The sequence below is a fragment of the Lutra lutra genome, chromosome 6 (assembly GCF_902655055.1).
Source record: "Lutra lutra chromosome 6, mLutLut1.2, whole genome shotgun sequence".
Taxonomy (NCBI): domain Eukaryota; kingdom Metazoa; phylum Chordata; class Mammalia; order Carnivora; family Mustelidae; genus Lutra; species Lutra lutra.
The window spans coordinates 141164509-141177796 of NC_062283.1; the positions used below are offsets into that span (position 1 = coordinate 141164509).

General features: G+C 37.1%; 1 protein-coding gene across 7 annotated transcripts in view; it reads right to left on the reverse strand.

Moving 5' to 3' along the window:
- IPCEF1 (interaction protein for cytohesin exchange factors 1) overlaps nucleotides 1-13288 on the reverse strand; it is a 181792-nt gene that overhangs the window by 40628 nt on the left and 127876 nt on the right. For all 7 annotated transcript variants that reach the window (XM_047733016.1, XM_047733015.1, XM_047733013.1 and 4 more), the window contains 4 exons: nucleotides 12839-12912; nucleotides 11251-11322; nucleotides 5869-5927; nucleotides 4418-4506 (listed from right to left, as the gene is read on the reverse strand). In XM_047733016.1, the coding sequence (XP_047588972.1) occupies nucleotides 4418-4506; nucleotides 5869-5927; nucleotides 11251-11322; nucleotides 12839-12912 (294 nt within the window). The remainder of the gene's footprint in view (nucleotides 1-4417; nucleotides 4507-5868; nucleotides 5928-11250; nucleotides 11323-12838; nucleotides 12913-13288) is intronic.

Genomic DNA, 13288 nt, shown 5'->3' on the forward strand with positions numbered 1-13288 from the left:
CATACATAGATCAAATTACCAGACAATGCTTGTCATAATTAAACTTAGAGACAAAACATGTGTAACCACTTTTTATTGACGGCTAAGCTTTTAAATCACTTTGTAACTTATTACTGAGTTAGAAATGTGAATGAAGTCAGTTCCTTTTTGCTCTTTTGGGGTTTCAAGGAATCATGGATACTGATTTCTATAGAGAACCTTCCCAAGTGAAATATACAGGGTCCCAACTACATTAAGCCTTTTTAGTAAGCGTGTCAAAGGTCCCCATTTCTAATTGCTCTGTGAATCAGTGGATGTCCTTTAAACTCTCCATCCTGTGAAGTCTTCTCAAGAAGAAGCCTCTTGTTCACTCAGAGAAGACCCTCATAATAAAGACCCTCATAAAAAATAATAAAGACTGTTCTTTATTCTCCTGAGGCAGGTGGTGCCAGCCATTAGAAGCAGAGGTCCAAACTGGTCTACTGTTGACATCTTACAGTTTGCAGCAATTAGAATGACTGGACACTGAATTACATTTTTAATTCAAGATTCTAATTTTGGGGAGATAATTTCCCAGAATAGCATTATTTTATATTTTTGAGTCATCATTCCAAAATGAAAGCTCACTACCCAAAATATTTTTTTTAAGGCAAGAACTTAGAGAAAAAAATTTTTCACCTAGGCTTATATAGCTCAGTCATGGCTAGTTTATGCCAGATTGAGCCAAAACAGTAAGTTGATTCATTCTCTGAAAAAAAAGTTACCATGAGTTTTTCAATTTTCATTTATTTCAATAAAAAGCTTAAATGTTATTTTAACCAAGTGTCTTGCATGTCTGTTTTTCAGAAACAAGAGGAAACAAAAACAAATCTGCCTGGAAAATATGTGAACATGAGGAACATATTCTGTTTCTAAGGAAAATAAAATCTAACTGTTCAACATTTATCTATTTCCAATATATTTCTTTAGAAAAAAAAAAATGTTAGCCTTAGTGGCCTTCCAGAAAAATTCTCAACTTAGAATTTAAAAAAAATAACATTTGATTAATGACTCAGAAAATCCTAAAGAAACCTCCTACTTCAATGACCTAATTTACTGGTCTCATATACATCCCTTCATTTTTTGGTTTTGAAACAAGCATTCCCTGAGCTTCTACTGTAACATCAGGTAAGACTCACATTGTATAATTCAATTGAACTATGATCCCTCATCTAAAAAGACAAGTTGGTTGCTTTTACTTTCGGTAGAGTTCTAGATGCCTGACAATGCTCTCAGTAAGCTGTGATACTAGTTGCCACTAGAATACTAAAAATCACAGTATTTTAGAACTAAACTGAATCATATAAGTGTCATGGGGGACAGACAGTAGGAAGGAGAGAGAATTTCAGGAAGAGAAGGATGGAGGACTGACCAAATCATTGTGTGTCACAGGTTAAAATGGGAAAGACAGACAGAAAAGAAGAAAAGACGAACATAGAGATGGAGATAGAGAGACAGAGCTAGAAAGAGAGAGAGGGAAGAGAGACAGAGACAAAGAGAGACAGAAACAGAAAAACTAAACAAAAATAAATGCTTCTCTATTAAACCAAGGTGTGTCTATTTAGTCTTTCCTAAATTCAGAAGCTGATTTTAAAAGAGGAGAAAGACTCCATTAAGGGCATGTTATGAATATATTAAAATGGGACATATTGTAAGTCTAGTTAAAAAACCAGTCTAGGGCGCCTGGGTGGCTCAGTGGGTTAAACACTGCCTTCGGCTCAGGTCATGATCTCGGGGTCCTGGGATCGAGTCCCACATCGGGCTCTCTGCTCAGCAGGAAGCCTGCTTCCCTCTCTCTCTCTCTCCCTGCCTCTCCATCTACTTGTGATCTCTCTCTGTCAAATAAATAAATAAAATCTTTAAAAAAAAAAAAAAACCAGTCTAAATTTTACCATATTCATAGTTTAATATTGCTTAGTTTGATAGACTAGTCCTATTGCATAGAGATTTTGATAAACACACTCAGTCAACAAATAATTATTTCTGGTTTTGGTTGCTAGCCAAGTAAACTAGAAAAGGGACCACAATTCTCCACTGACAGCAGGTGACAACAGTAGAGGTCATCATTTAATGTTGTCTAATATCCTAAATCCAGAAACTGGCAAAAACACAAAGATATAAACTTCATCACACAAAATAAAAAATTCTGACCGAAGAGGTCGGTAGGTGAAGGAGCTGCTGTAACCTATCAGAACTTCCCATTACTTGGGTCCAAGGATGGACAAACACCGTAGCAGGGGTGGAAAGAACATGTACAATAGAACGAGACACACCAGGGTTCCCTTCTGAGGCACCCCGTTCACTGCATGCATAGCCAGACCATTCTACCTCTGAACTTCTGTTTCCTAAATCACGAGATGAGGACAGCCATATCCACCTTCCCATGACCTAACAATAGGAAACAATGTTTAAAATCAGAAACAAAGGCACTAACCACAACAGAAGTAATGGATGAACCTGCCACACTGAAATCAAGAACTGTCTACAAAAAGAAATCACATTGAGATACCACCTTACACCAGTTAGAATGGCCAAAATTAGCAAGACAGGAAACAACATGTGTTGGAGGGGATGTGGAGAAAGGGGAACCCTCTTACACTGTTGGTGGGAATGCAAGTTGGTGCAGCCACTTTGGAGAACAGTGTGGAGATTCGTCAAGAAATTAAAAATAGAACTTCCCTATGACCCTGCAATTGCACTACTGGGTATTTACCCCAAAGATACAGATGTAGTGAAAAGAAGGGCCATCTGTACCCCAATGTTTATAGCAGCAATGGCCACAGTCGCCAAACTGTGGAAAGAACCAAGATGCCCTTCAATGGACAAATGGATAAGGAAGATGTGGTCCATATACATTATGGAGTATTATGCCTCCATCAGAAAGGATGAACACCCAACTTTTGTAGCAACATGGATGGGACTGGAAGAGATGATGCTGAGTGAAATAAGTCAAGCAGAGAGAGTCAATTATCATATGGTTTCACTTATTTGTGGAACATAACAAATAGCATGGAGGACATGGGGAGTTAGGAGAAGGGAGTTGGGGGAAATTGGAAGGGGAGGTGAACCATGAGAGACTATGGACTCTGAAAAACAATCTGAAGGGTTTGAAGAGGTGGGGGGGTGGGAGGTTGGGGGAACCAGGTGGTGGGTATTAAGGAGGTCACGTATTGCATGGAGCACTGGGTGTGGTACAAAAACAATGAATACTGTTATGTTGAAAATAAATCTTAAAAAATGATTAAAAAAAAAGAAATCATAAAACCGTCTAAAAAAGTAAAAGCCATGAAACAGAAAAGGAGATGTACCTTACTTTTAACTGACAAAGAGCTAATGGATAGGATAATAAAGAAACTTTATAAGCACAAAGTAATAACAGTAAGACAGCTAAAATATGCTAAATATTTCAGACACTAGACAAAATAAAATTCAAATGGCCAATAAATACGAAGAGATGTTCATTAATAATCAGTGAAATTCAGATTAAATAATACTGCTTGTCAGGGTTATTGGGGGCAGTGGTAAATGGTTATTTATTTAAAGCACCTACATAAGTCCTGGCACACAGAAGGTAGAAGAACCATAAATAAACTTCCCCAAATAAACTTTGCTTGGATCCTTCTGGGGGCTATCACTATAAAGTCAACAAGCATCTAAATACAGAGCAACACAATAGCACACGTTACGGTCAGTGCTGTGAATTGTGTAAGACTGATGAATCCCACACCTGTACCCCTGAAACAAATAATACATTATATGTTAATTTAAAAACTCTTAAAACTGAAAAATAAATAAGTAAATAAATAAATAATAAATACAAAGCAACATGCCTCAGTCTTAACATCCATTAATAACCTGACCTTATGATGGATGCCTCCAAAGCTGAGAATTAAACATGGACTTCTCTCTAGTGAATATACAGAAAAATTACTCTACCCGCAGATTGAATGCACTAACCCCATTCCTGGCTTCCTGATGCCTTTTGGATTCTCATTTTCCCTTCATCTATGGCCTTCATCCCCTTTATGTTCATTTTGCATGGTTATAATGCCTGCACCCAGGAAAGGCACTTTCAGCTCTTTCTGAAGACCGTTAGGGTATAAGTAAACATTATAAAACAAATCTCTGCCTGCAAGCACTGGCCTAGAAGCCCTGTGCATTACCATAAGTCCTGTCAGCAAGATACATCTGTGGGTCACACACAAATAAACCAATTTTTTCATACCAGGAGGTTGCTATAGAGAAGACTCAAAATTTGAGAACTGCACTTGCTGCTTGGCAGGTACCTTAATTTAGCCCATTCTAAAAATTTATTGGTCAAAGTACATTCCATGCCATTGGAAGGAATGACACCCACGCACTTGATCGTGACCAATAGACTAATGAGGTCAGTACATACCAAAGGAGAGAAAGTCTCTGCAGAGTAAGGAGGGGGTGGTGTTTCCACAGCGATTTCAGGGTCCTCCTGTTCACTCTCACTGTAGCATTCTATACAGAAATGAAAATGTTTTATGTTTCAACACTGTCATCACTCATTCCATAATGCATGAGCAGAGGTTTTGCTCCATCTGGCTATTGCAATTTCAATCCGATTCAGAAAGGACTCATCTATGGAGCTACCTGGTGCAAGGAGATTACATAAGAGGGGAGAAAATGAATAACCATATTAGGGTTTCCGCCCTCACTGGTGTCTAATATGTAGGAAGAGGACTAGCCATAGCTCAGGGAAAATAAAATAATTCCCCAAAAGAGGTGTGAGTCATATATTAAGGGATCATAAAATCAGGAGTGATTCATTTTGATCATAGGAGCCATAAGGAGCTGAAAATGGCAGCATATATAAACCATCAACAGTGCGCACAGAGTAATATGAGTACCAATTTGAGGGTGTTGTCTGAGCCAACTATATGGAGACCCCTAACAGATGTGGCAAAAAAAAAAAAAAAATGAAGCTGAAAGTTTGCTTGAGGCCATATCACAGAAGGCGTTAAATACCAGAATAGGGAGAAGATTTTTGTGTAATGATTTTTTTCCTCACAATCTATAACTGCATTTCAAATATACAATGGGTACTGATGTTGTGGCAAAGAGGACCAAGGAGATGGTCAGGACACTGATTTCACACTCTTGCACTATAGCTCTTTATTCTTTTAAATCACATTACCACTTTTCCATTTCTCAGATTCAGCTTTTATAATTTTTGCTATCCAAAGATATAACACCCCACATTCCAATTCCCAAGTTTTATATGGCCTGAGCACTTCATAAATAGTATTAACTTTGTGTCCCTGGCACCGAAAGCCTCTTTCTTCTCAATATTCAGGAGTAATTGCATCATTAAGAAGATTTTGACTCCTGTAGCTTTGAACCCAGAAAACTACAGACTGAGCTAAAAATATGGCCTGTGTCCTAATCTGACATTCAGTTTCCTAGCACAGACATAGAGTAATTAGCCTCAGCATACACCTGGTGGAAATATTAAAATATCAGAGAGGAAATAGTGGGATGAAAGTTATCTGTCTAGATCATGACGAGATCATGTCTCTGAGTAAGAATTCAGTGAGTGGGGCAATAAAACATTTGCACTGGCAGTTGTTCGAGATGTCAGTGAAGCCTACAGCTGCTAATGTGTGGGTGAAGTGTAAAAAGCATTCTTAGCCAGCATGGGAAGCTCTATTCCATGTTGGTGAGTCTGTGTGAATATGTCTGCTTCTACATATTTTCAGATAATTTTAAATGCCAAAGTATGTTTCATTAGGACAAGACTATGCATAGAACTTGACATTGTATTTCCATCCATCTCATCCTAATATTCTTGCTAAATTTTCAGAAGTTTAAAATAGAACATACCTTCATCCTTTGTAACAGATTCATGATGGACTACAGCGAACCCAAGCTTGTTTAACCACCTAAAATTCAAATAGAAAATAAATGCTTAGCCAAAGAGATTGGTCATCTCCTATCCACCTTCCCCCTAGACCCTGAAGGAAGGTCTTGTACCAGACTTTATAATGCAGTTATCATCATTCTAGAGTCAGTCTAAACATTTCCAGAAACAGCATGAGTTTGTGGTATCGAAACCTAAAACCACTTGTTTCACAATATTTTCCTTACTCGGGATTTTCTTTCTAAGACAAGAAACAAGGTGGTCCATTATCCAGCTTGCTAAGGTGGGCAACTACATTAAATATAATAAATATATGTACAAATATATCTTTGGTAGTTGTGCATTTCAAATTTTTAGCAACCATCAGAACTTCTATCACTGAATTTAGTAATCTGACCATTAAAGTCCCATCTCTATAATTCTTAAAATGTAATTTTATTTCACAAAAAATAAAGAAAAGATGATCTGTTTTTAAGGTAGGATTTTTGTATTAATCAGTAAAGGATCTCAGAGTTTGGCAGGTATTCCTAAACTACAGAAATTTTTAATTCTTTGAAGAGTTTTCTTAGGTAAAAAATGACAATGTCCTTATCTTACCAATTTACCATTTTACTGGCAGTGATTTTCAGCTAAACATCAATAAAACAAACAAACAAAAAAAAAACTAAACAAACCTTAAGGAACTCAAACTTGGCTCATGACCTCAGGCCATTGGAGTTCCTTCTCAAGGGGTTAGTCAGGAACATATTTTATGACACAAATTTGTAAAAGACACAAAATGCATCTATTTCATATGTTCCTAGTTATATAACCTTCTACTTAAAAAGAAAATATTGTTTTGGGGTGGTAATACTCTGATTTATTTTCCACTTCTTTCAATTTTTTTTTACATTTTTAAAAAGTATTCCATATTATGTGTTCACTTTTTTTCTTTTTTTGAGAAACCAGTACATTCGGAAGCAGCCTAAGTCAACCAATACCAATAAAATAAGAAGAGTGCTATGTACTTATTGACTCACTTATGCTCTCCATTTCTTCTAGTCCTGTACTGCCTTGTGAATTAGGCAGCACACTGCTCCCCTATCACTGAAAAATTATCGCATATTCCCAAGTCTTCAATCGTCAACAAATTAGGCATCCTTCCCCAACCCTCAACCTGCCATGGTCTTGCCATATTTATTTTTTAGTAACAGGAAATACATAAATTTCATTTTTAAAAACAAATAGGGCTTTCTGCAAGAAGGTAAACGAGCTTCAGCCTCATTTAAGAATTCCCTCAGGTGTGCCTATGTGGCTCAATCCACTGAGCATTCTACTCTTGATTTCTGCTCAGGTTATGATCTGTAAGGTCATAGGATTGAGCCCTGCATGGGGCTCTGTGCTCAGTGTGCTCAGTGAGGGTCTGCTCCTCTCTCTTTCTCTGTCCCTTGCCCTCTGCCATTCCCCTGTTTTCACACTTTCTCTAAATAAATAAGTGGTTTTAGGTTTCAATACCACAAATTTACATGTTGTTTCTGGAAATGTTTAGACCAACTATAGAATTACAACAATTGCATAATAAAGAAACAATATCTTTTTTTAAAGGCATTTTTAGAAGCCCCTTCAGTATCTGACAACTATGAGCTCTTTAATAGCCACTTAAAACCAGACTAACACATGAGCCCAGGCACCACCATAGGAACCAGAAATTGTTCATCAAGACCTGATAGAATAATAAACAACCAACCAAAACAAAAACAAACACAAACAAACAAACAAACAAATGGGAAATCACAGAAAAAGATACAAATGACTAGTAAAAAAAAAAAAAAAAAAAAAAAAAAAAAAAAACAGAAAAAAATTACCAGCCTCCATAGTACTTTGGGAAATGCACACACAAGCACAAGAAAATATTCACCACTAGATTGGCAAAACTTTAAAAAACCACTGATCTAGAATTTAGGAGGAAACATTCTCATCCTTTGTTTAGATGAACATCAAAATTGATATCTCCAATTTTTAGCAGGCAATTTGATGATACTAATCAAAATTTAAATATCCACCCCCTAATTATAAATGTCTATCCTACAAATGACAAATAAATGTGGAAGGATGTTAATCCAACAAGACTTGCAATGGCAAAAAGAAAAAACACTGAGACGATATAATCATCCATCAACAGGAAAATGGATAAAGTATAGCACTAATTTCTTTAGTACAACAAATGTTATTATGAAGCTAATACAAAGACTGGGATAGAAAGTCTTCTGATGGCCTGGAAAAATCCTAACATACTAGTAAGTAAAAAAAGCAAGTACAGAACAATATGACTGGCCTAATTCAATGTACTTTTAAAACTATGTATTTGCATATGTGCGTGAGTTGGTATGCAAAGTAAAGTATCAGGAAGTATGTATGTCAGTCATACTGTTAAAAGTAGTTAATCCTGAGGTGCCTGGGTGGGTCAGATGGTTAAGCACCTGCCTTTGTCTCAGGTCATGATCCCAGGGTCCTGAAATAGAGCCTTGTGGCTGGCTCCCTGCTCACTGGGGAGTCTGCTTCTCCCTTTCTCTCTGCCTCTCCCCCTGCTTGTGCTTTCTCTACTCTCTCTCTCTCTCTCTCAAATAAATAAATAAATGAAATCTTTAAAAAAAAAAATTAATCCTGAAGAGAAAAGTTGAACTGGAGGATGAAGTTGGGGGTATGGAAAGGTTTTCATTTTACATACTAATGTATTATAAGATTTTTTACAAGAATATGTTTTGTGTGTCATTTAACTAGAAGAAACATTTTAACATACAGTTTCAAAAACTGATCAGGCAAAGCACAGTAAATTTGGTAGTTCACTTTTAAACTACCAAAATAAACTATTCTTAGTTTATATCTGGTTTCATGACTGTATACAGACCCTACCCCCCCCAAAAGCACCTAAAAATAAAATAGACCAATATTTTAACATATCAAGACAAAAAATACTTTTGAAGTGAGAATGCCTGAAACAAACAAACAAAAAATGACATTTCTAAGGTCCTTCCAGAGCACAGAAGTACAGAAATATAGCAAAATGAAAGAGTATGGACAATAAAGAAATCATTCTTCCCAGCTCTTACCTAACTCTCATATTCTTTTAATAGCCACCATTAGTTACTTGCTGTGGAAAACATGATTGTTTAGAATCTTGTTTGACTGTTTCCTTTCCAGAATCCACTGGCTTAAAGGACCTCTTTGCTAAGAACTTTTAAAAAAAAAAAAAAAATCGAGATAGTAGAAAAATTTCTATTCGTGCTTAAATAGATGGAGGCACAAAAAAACTTATATTTACATAAAAGAAGATGACAGATGTTTCCTGGGAGTTTGTTGTATATTAACTCGATGTGTTGGAGGAGCCCAAGTGTTAAGAAATTGATATACAAAACAGGAAGGTTCTTCCCACAAACACCGTCTGAGAAAGGCAGCTACCAACCAGTCTTTGTTTAGAAAGCAACTCTTCCATTACCCTTAATTACTTACCCCTGTACTTGTAAATTGAGGGTCCCTGCAGAATACACAGCATTTCTATTAAACGTAATTGCCTTTCCCTACATTGTCCCTGAGAGAAATGTCACCAGCCAAAAATGCAGTTTCCCAAGGAAGCAAACTTCTAAAACAGGAGGCATCTCTCCACAGGCCACTCCCTCCTTCCTCAGATTCTCTGCATCTCACCAAGAAACACCCAGCCACATTATTTACTGTCTTAAACTGGCCATCTCAGTAGGAAAGGGAGCTCTTCAGGCGCCCCTCAGAACAAATCTTTAGATGTCGTCTGCATCATCTTGTGAGAGAAGAGAGAAGTTAACTTGGAGGCCCAAAGGGATTCCACCTTGATGCCGATTACACCACCCCAGCACGCCAGGAAGGACCACTGGGAACTAAGCAGTAATTCGGTCCCCCACTATGACAGGCTTCAAGTACTTCTGGGTAAGCCATTAAGCCTTTCACACACCACCAACATCCCTACAGCCAGCTAATGGACAGGATTCCATTACCAATCCAAATAAAGAGAGAAATAAAGAACTTAGTGATGTCTTTTGTCTTCTTTGGGGGCATCTGCTCTTCTTTTTCTCAGACTCTTGAGAAAGCCAAGGGGAGAAAGCTAACATCAGAAGGAGAGTAGATACAACTTCTCTCTTCATTTAAGTAAATAAAAGTCTTTTTGGAAGACCCAGTTTAACTGTTCCTTGTCTTGTCGTTTAACATGAGGTTTCCCAACGATCTGTAGAGAGCCATTCTGCCCTCATCTGAAGATTGTGGCGGGTGCTTAGGAAAGAGGTTGAGAATGTTTCTAGCTAGATGAGGCTGCTGAGGGGCTGTCCTGTGAAGGGTGTGTGTGTGTATGTACGTGTGTGTGTGTGCAACTTACACATGTTTATTGAAAAGGAGCTTTTTTCTTTAGGTTTCTAGAGCAAGAGGATAAAGAGAAATTAAATAGAGAAGACTGATAAGGAAATCATTATGTATAACTAAACAAAAGAGATTAAATCATAAGCTCTCTGAATGAATTATATTTGTATTTTTAATTCTATCACCCAAGTTCTGCCACAGTGGGGCACCCGAGTAGGTATTCCACAGACACATATTTATTAGTTATGTGAAAGTAATGAGGAACACTGAGAAATCTGAGAATAAGGCCTCAGATTTAGGGCCTTCTGATAGAATAGAAGGCCCTCTGATGCCTCGAGTGCCTCAAGTATATATGGTCTCATTCAATTAACAGCCATTGTGATCACACTATAATCTAAACCAGCAGGGGATGGAGTGAGGCAGGTATGCATTTATTCCACTTCTTTAAACAGAAAAAAAAAAAAAAAAAAAAAAAAACAGGAAATGGAGTTAGGGATATAAAATTTTATGTGAGATGTACTCTGAGCAAGGACGTTTTGCGAAATTTTTTAGGACAGAACATGGATTAGTGATAAACACGGGGACCATCATGATAATTACACAGCACCTAAGAAATTTTACAGATTTTTTTCACATAGAATTCTAAAAGCTGTGAGATTGGTCACAGTACTTTCAGGCTTTTCTCCCTGTGATGCTGATTCTCACTGTAACATTTTCTTATAACGACTTCTGTCCTTTCCTCCTCAACGTTGTAGTTCCCCCAGAAGAATCTTATTACTTCTCCCTAAAATAGCCATTTTGATAGATGTAGTTTTCCAAATGGTAGAGAAGAAAGCAAGAGCACTTCAAGTGCTAAGGAGGTTAATCCTTAAAGCAACAGAAATAAATAAAACAAGAAATAGGATGAAAATATACTTAAAACTCAAACACCTGACCAAAGTAATCTGTTCCCGAAAAGATTAGATTTAGTAATTTTCTCTACTTACACACTCATTTCCTGTGCATTCTCAGCTGCAAAATAAAAGGTCTTGATCTGTGGATGGCTGATCTTAAAAGCACTTGAAGGGGAAAAACACAGCACATTAAGAATTAGAAATTAATGTAGTTGTCAAAGGGTTTAAAATAAATCAAATGTAAGTGTGGTACTTCATCTGCTTTCTCTGTAGATTTACAAAAAATAATTTAGTTACATTAAATATCCATTGCCTAATCTCTATTTCATGTAGAGAGCAGAGAATTAATTCATCATGTTGAGGCATCCAGAATAGGACTGAGTCTTGGCTAGTTGATAGTTTCTATTTTAAACATATGGGCATATGCTTGTATTTTCATTTGCTCACTGCTTTGCTAGAAAGAGACAATAAATTAAAATTTACAATCTCAGAGGTGTCCCTTAAATGCTCATATCAATAAAGCAAAATATTTATTCAAATTCAATCAAATACATACAAGAATGTTACGTGTAGGAACATAACCAAGTATAGAACTTCCACACTGTGACAACACATCAAAAACTTTATCTAAGCCGCCCTCTATGAGTAAAGGAAAAAATATATTTATATTTATTTTCTCTTACGAAAACTATAAAACACTGAAGATTAGCAAACAATGAAGTGTTTCCCCTCTATCATTAGATCGGGAAGTCCTGCAGTACAGGTCAGCGTTTTGGTAAATAACCAGTTTGGTCAAAACCACGAAAAGTAACACAACCTTATGTATCTCTGGATATGTGTAGCAATACTAGAGGGGCAGAGACTTAAAGCTAATACCATTTTATTCATTTTCTTAGAAAAATCTAGTCCATTGTCACTACTGGTAAAACAGGTCAGTAGGGAAATAAATGCCTTTCTGATAAAACAGGAAAAAATGTCAAAGGTAGAAAAAGAACCACAAGGAAAAGGGTAAGAGGGCACATTTGCAAAATGTGACTGGATGCTATCATGGTCAGAACTGGTGAACGGGAATACAGTTGGTTGATCTAGAGCAGTTCTGTGAGTTCTAGGCAAGCTCAGACTCTCTGGGCTGTTCCCTTCTCAAGGACGAGAAACTGGTGTCTTTTTTTTTGGTTCCTGTATGTTCTCAAATCTTTTGGACTTAAATTATATCAGGGTATAATCCCAAAGTCTAAGATAACTCAGAGAATGCTATTTCCAGGATGACAATGTTATGAACTAAAAAAAAGAAACAGGTCTTGCTAGTATAACTGTAGCTCTGGAAAGTCCTATTGAACGAGTCACTCTCTTCACCAGCAAAATATGTTGACATCTGATCTCCTAGCCAATCCTGGATGGGAGCTTGTTTTTCGTTCCGTCTCAGACACGGTTGTTAAAAACATGCCGTGCCAAGGCTCCATGGGGTTTTAAGATCCATCTGTTCCACAAAATGAAATTCCAGAAAACAAGAGGTTAAAAGCTTACACTGTTGTTTAGGATGCCAGCCCATAAAATTCAAGAATCTCAGACATTTGGGTGTTATCTCCACTAACTTCCAAATCGCCACATTACTCAAGAAACTAAAATTATGAAGGGATGTTATTCTGGCTCAGGGTTTTGTGGAAAACGATAGACAACTTACTGCTTTTTCTTGCATTCAGATGCTCTCTCCACAGTGAAATCGGGCAGGTTGACAAATCCATCAGCCTTCTCTGCCTGAGAAAAATACATACAACAGATATGAAGAAATGAGTCAATCCTAGCAGTAAGTTTATAGAGATGATATACATTGAATAGAGATTGTATAATGAAATGAAATAGAATCAAAAGATACCTCCCTGGATTAGCATTGGAGTTATCCAGATATATATTTTATGAAAGAAATTAATATTCTCCTGGTAAGTCATCCAGAATCGTTCCATGAGAAGTAACATGACACAGCTTAGTGATGGCCAAGGTAGGGCATGCCTAGAACTTAGCCCACTCCCTTTCTGCCTCCCTGGAAAATACCAGCGCAAACCCATCAGAGCTCCACTCCCTGCTGAATTAGTAGGTATCCTCAGCATCATCCTCATCTCCAATAAACCAGTTC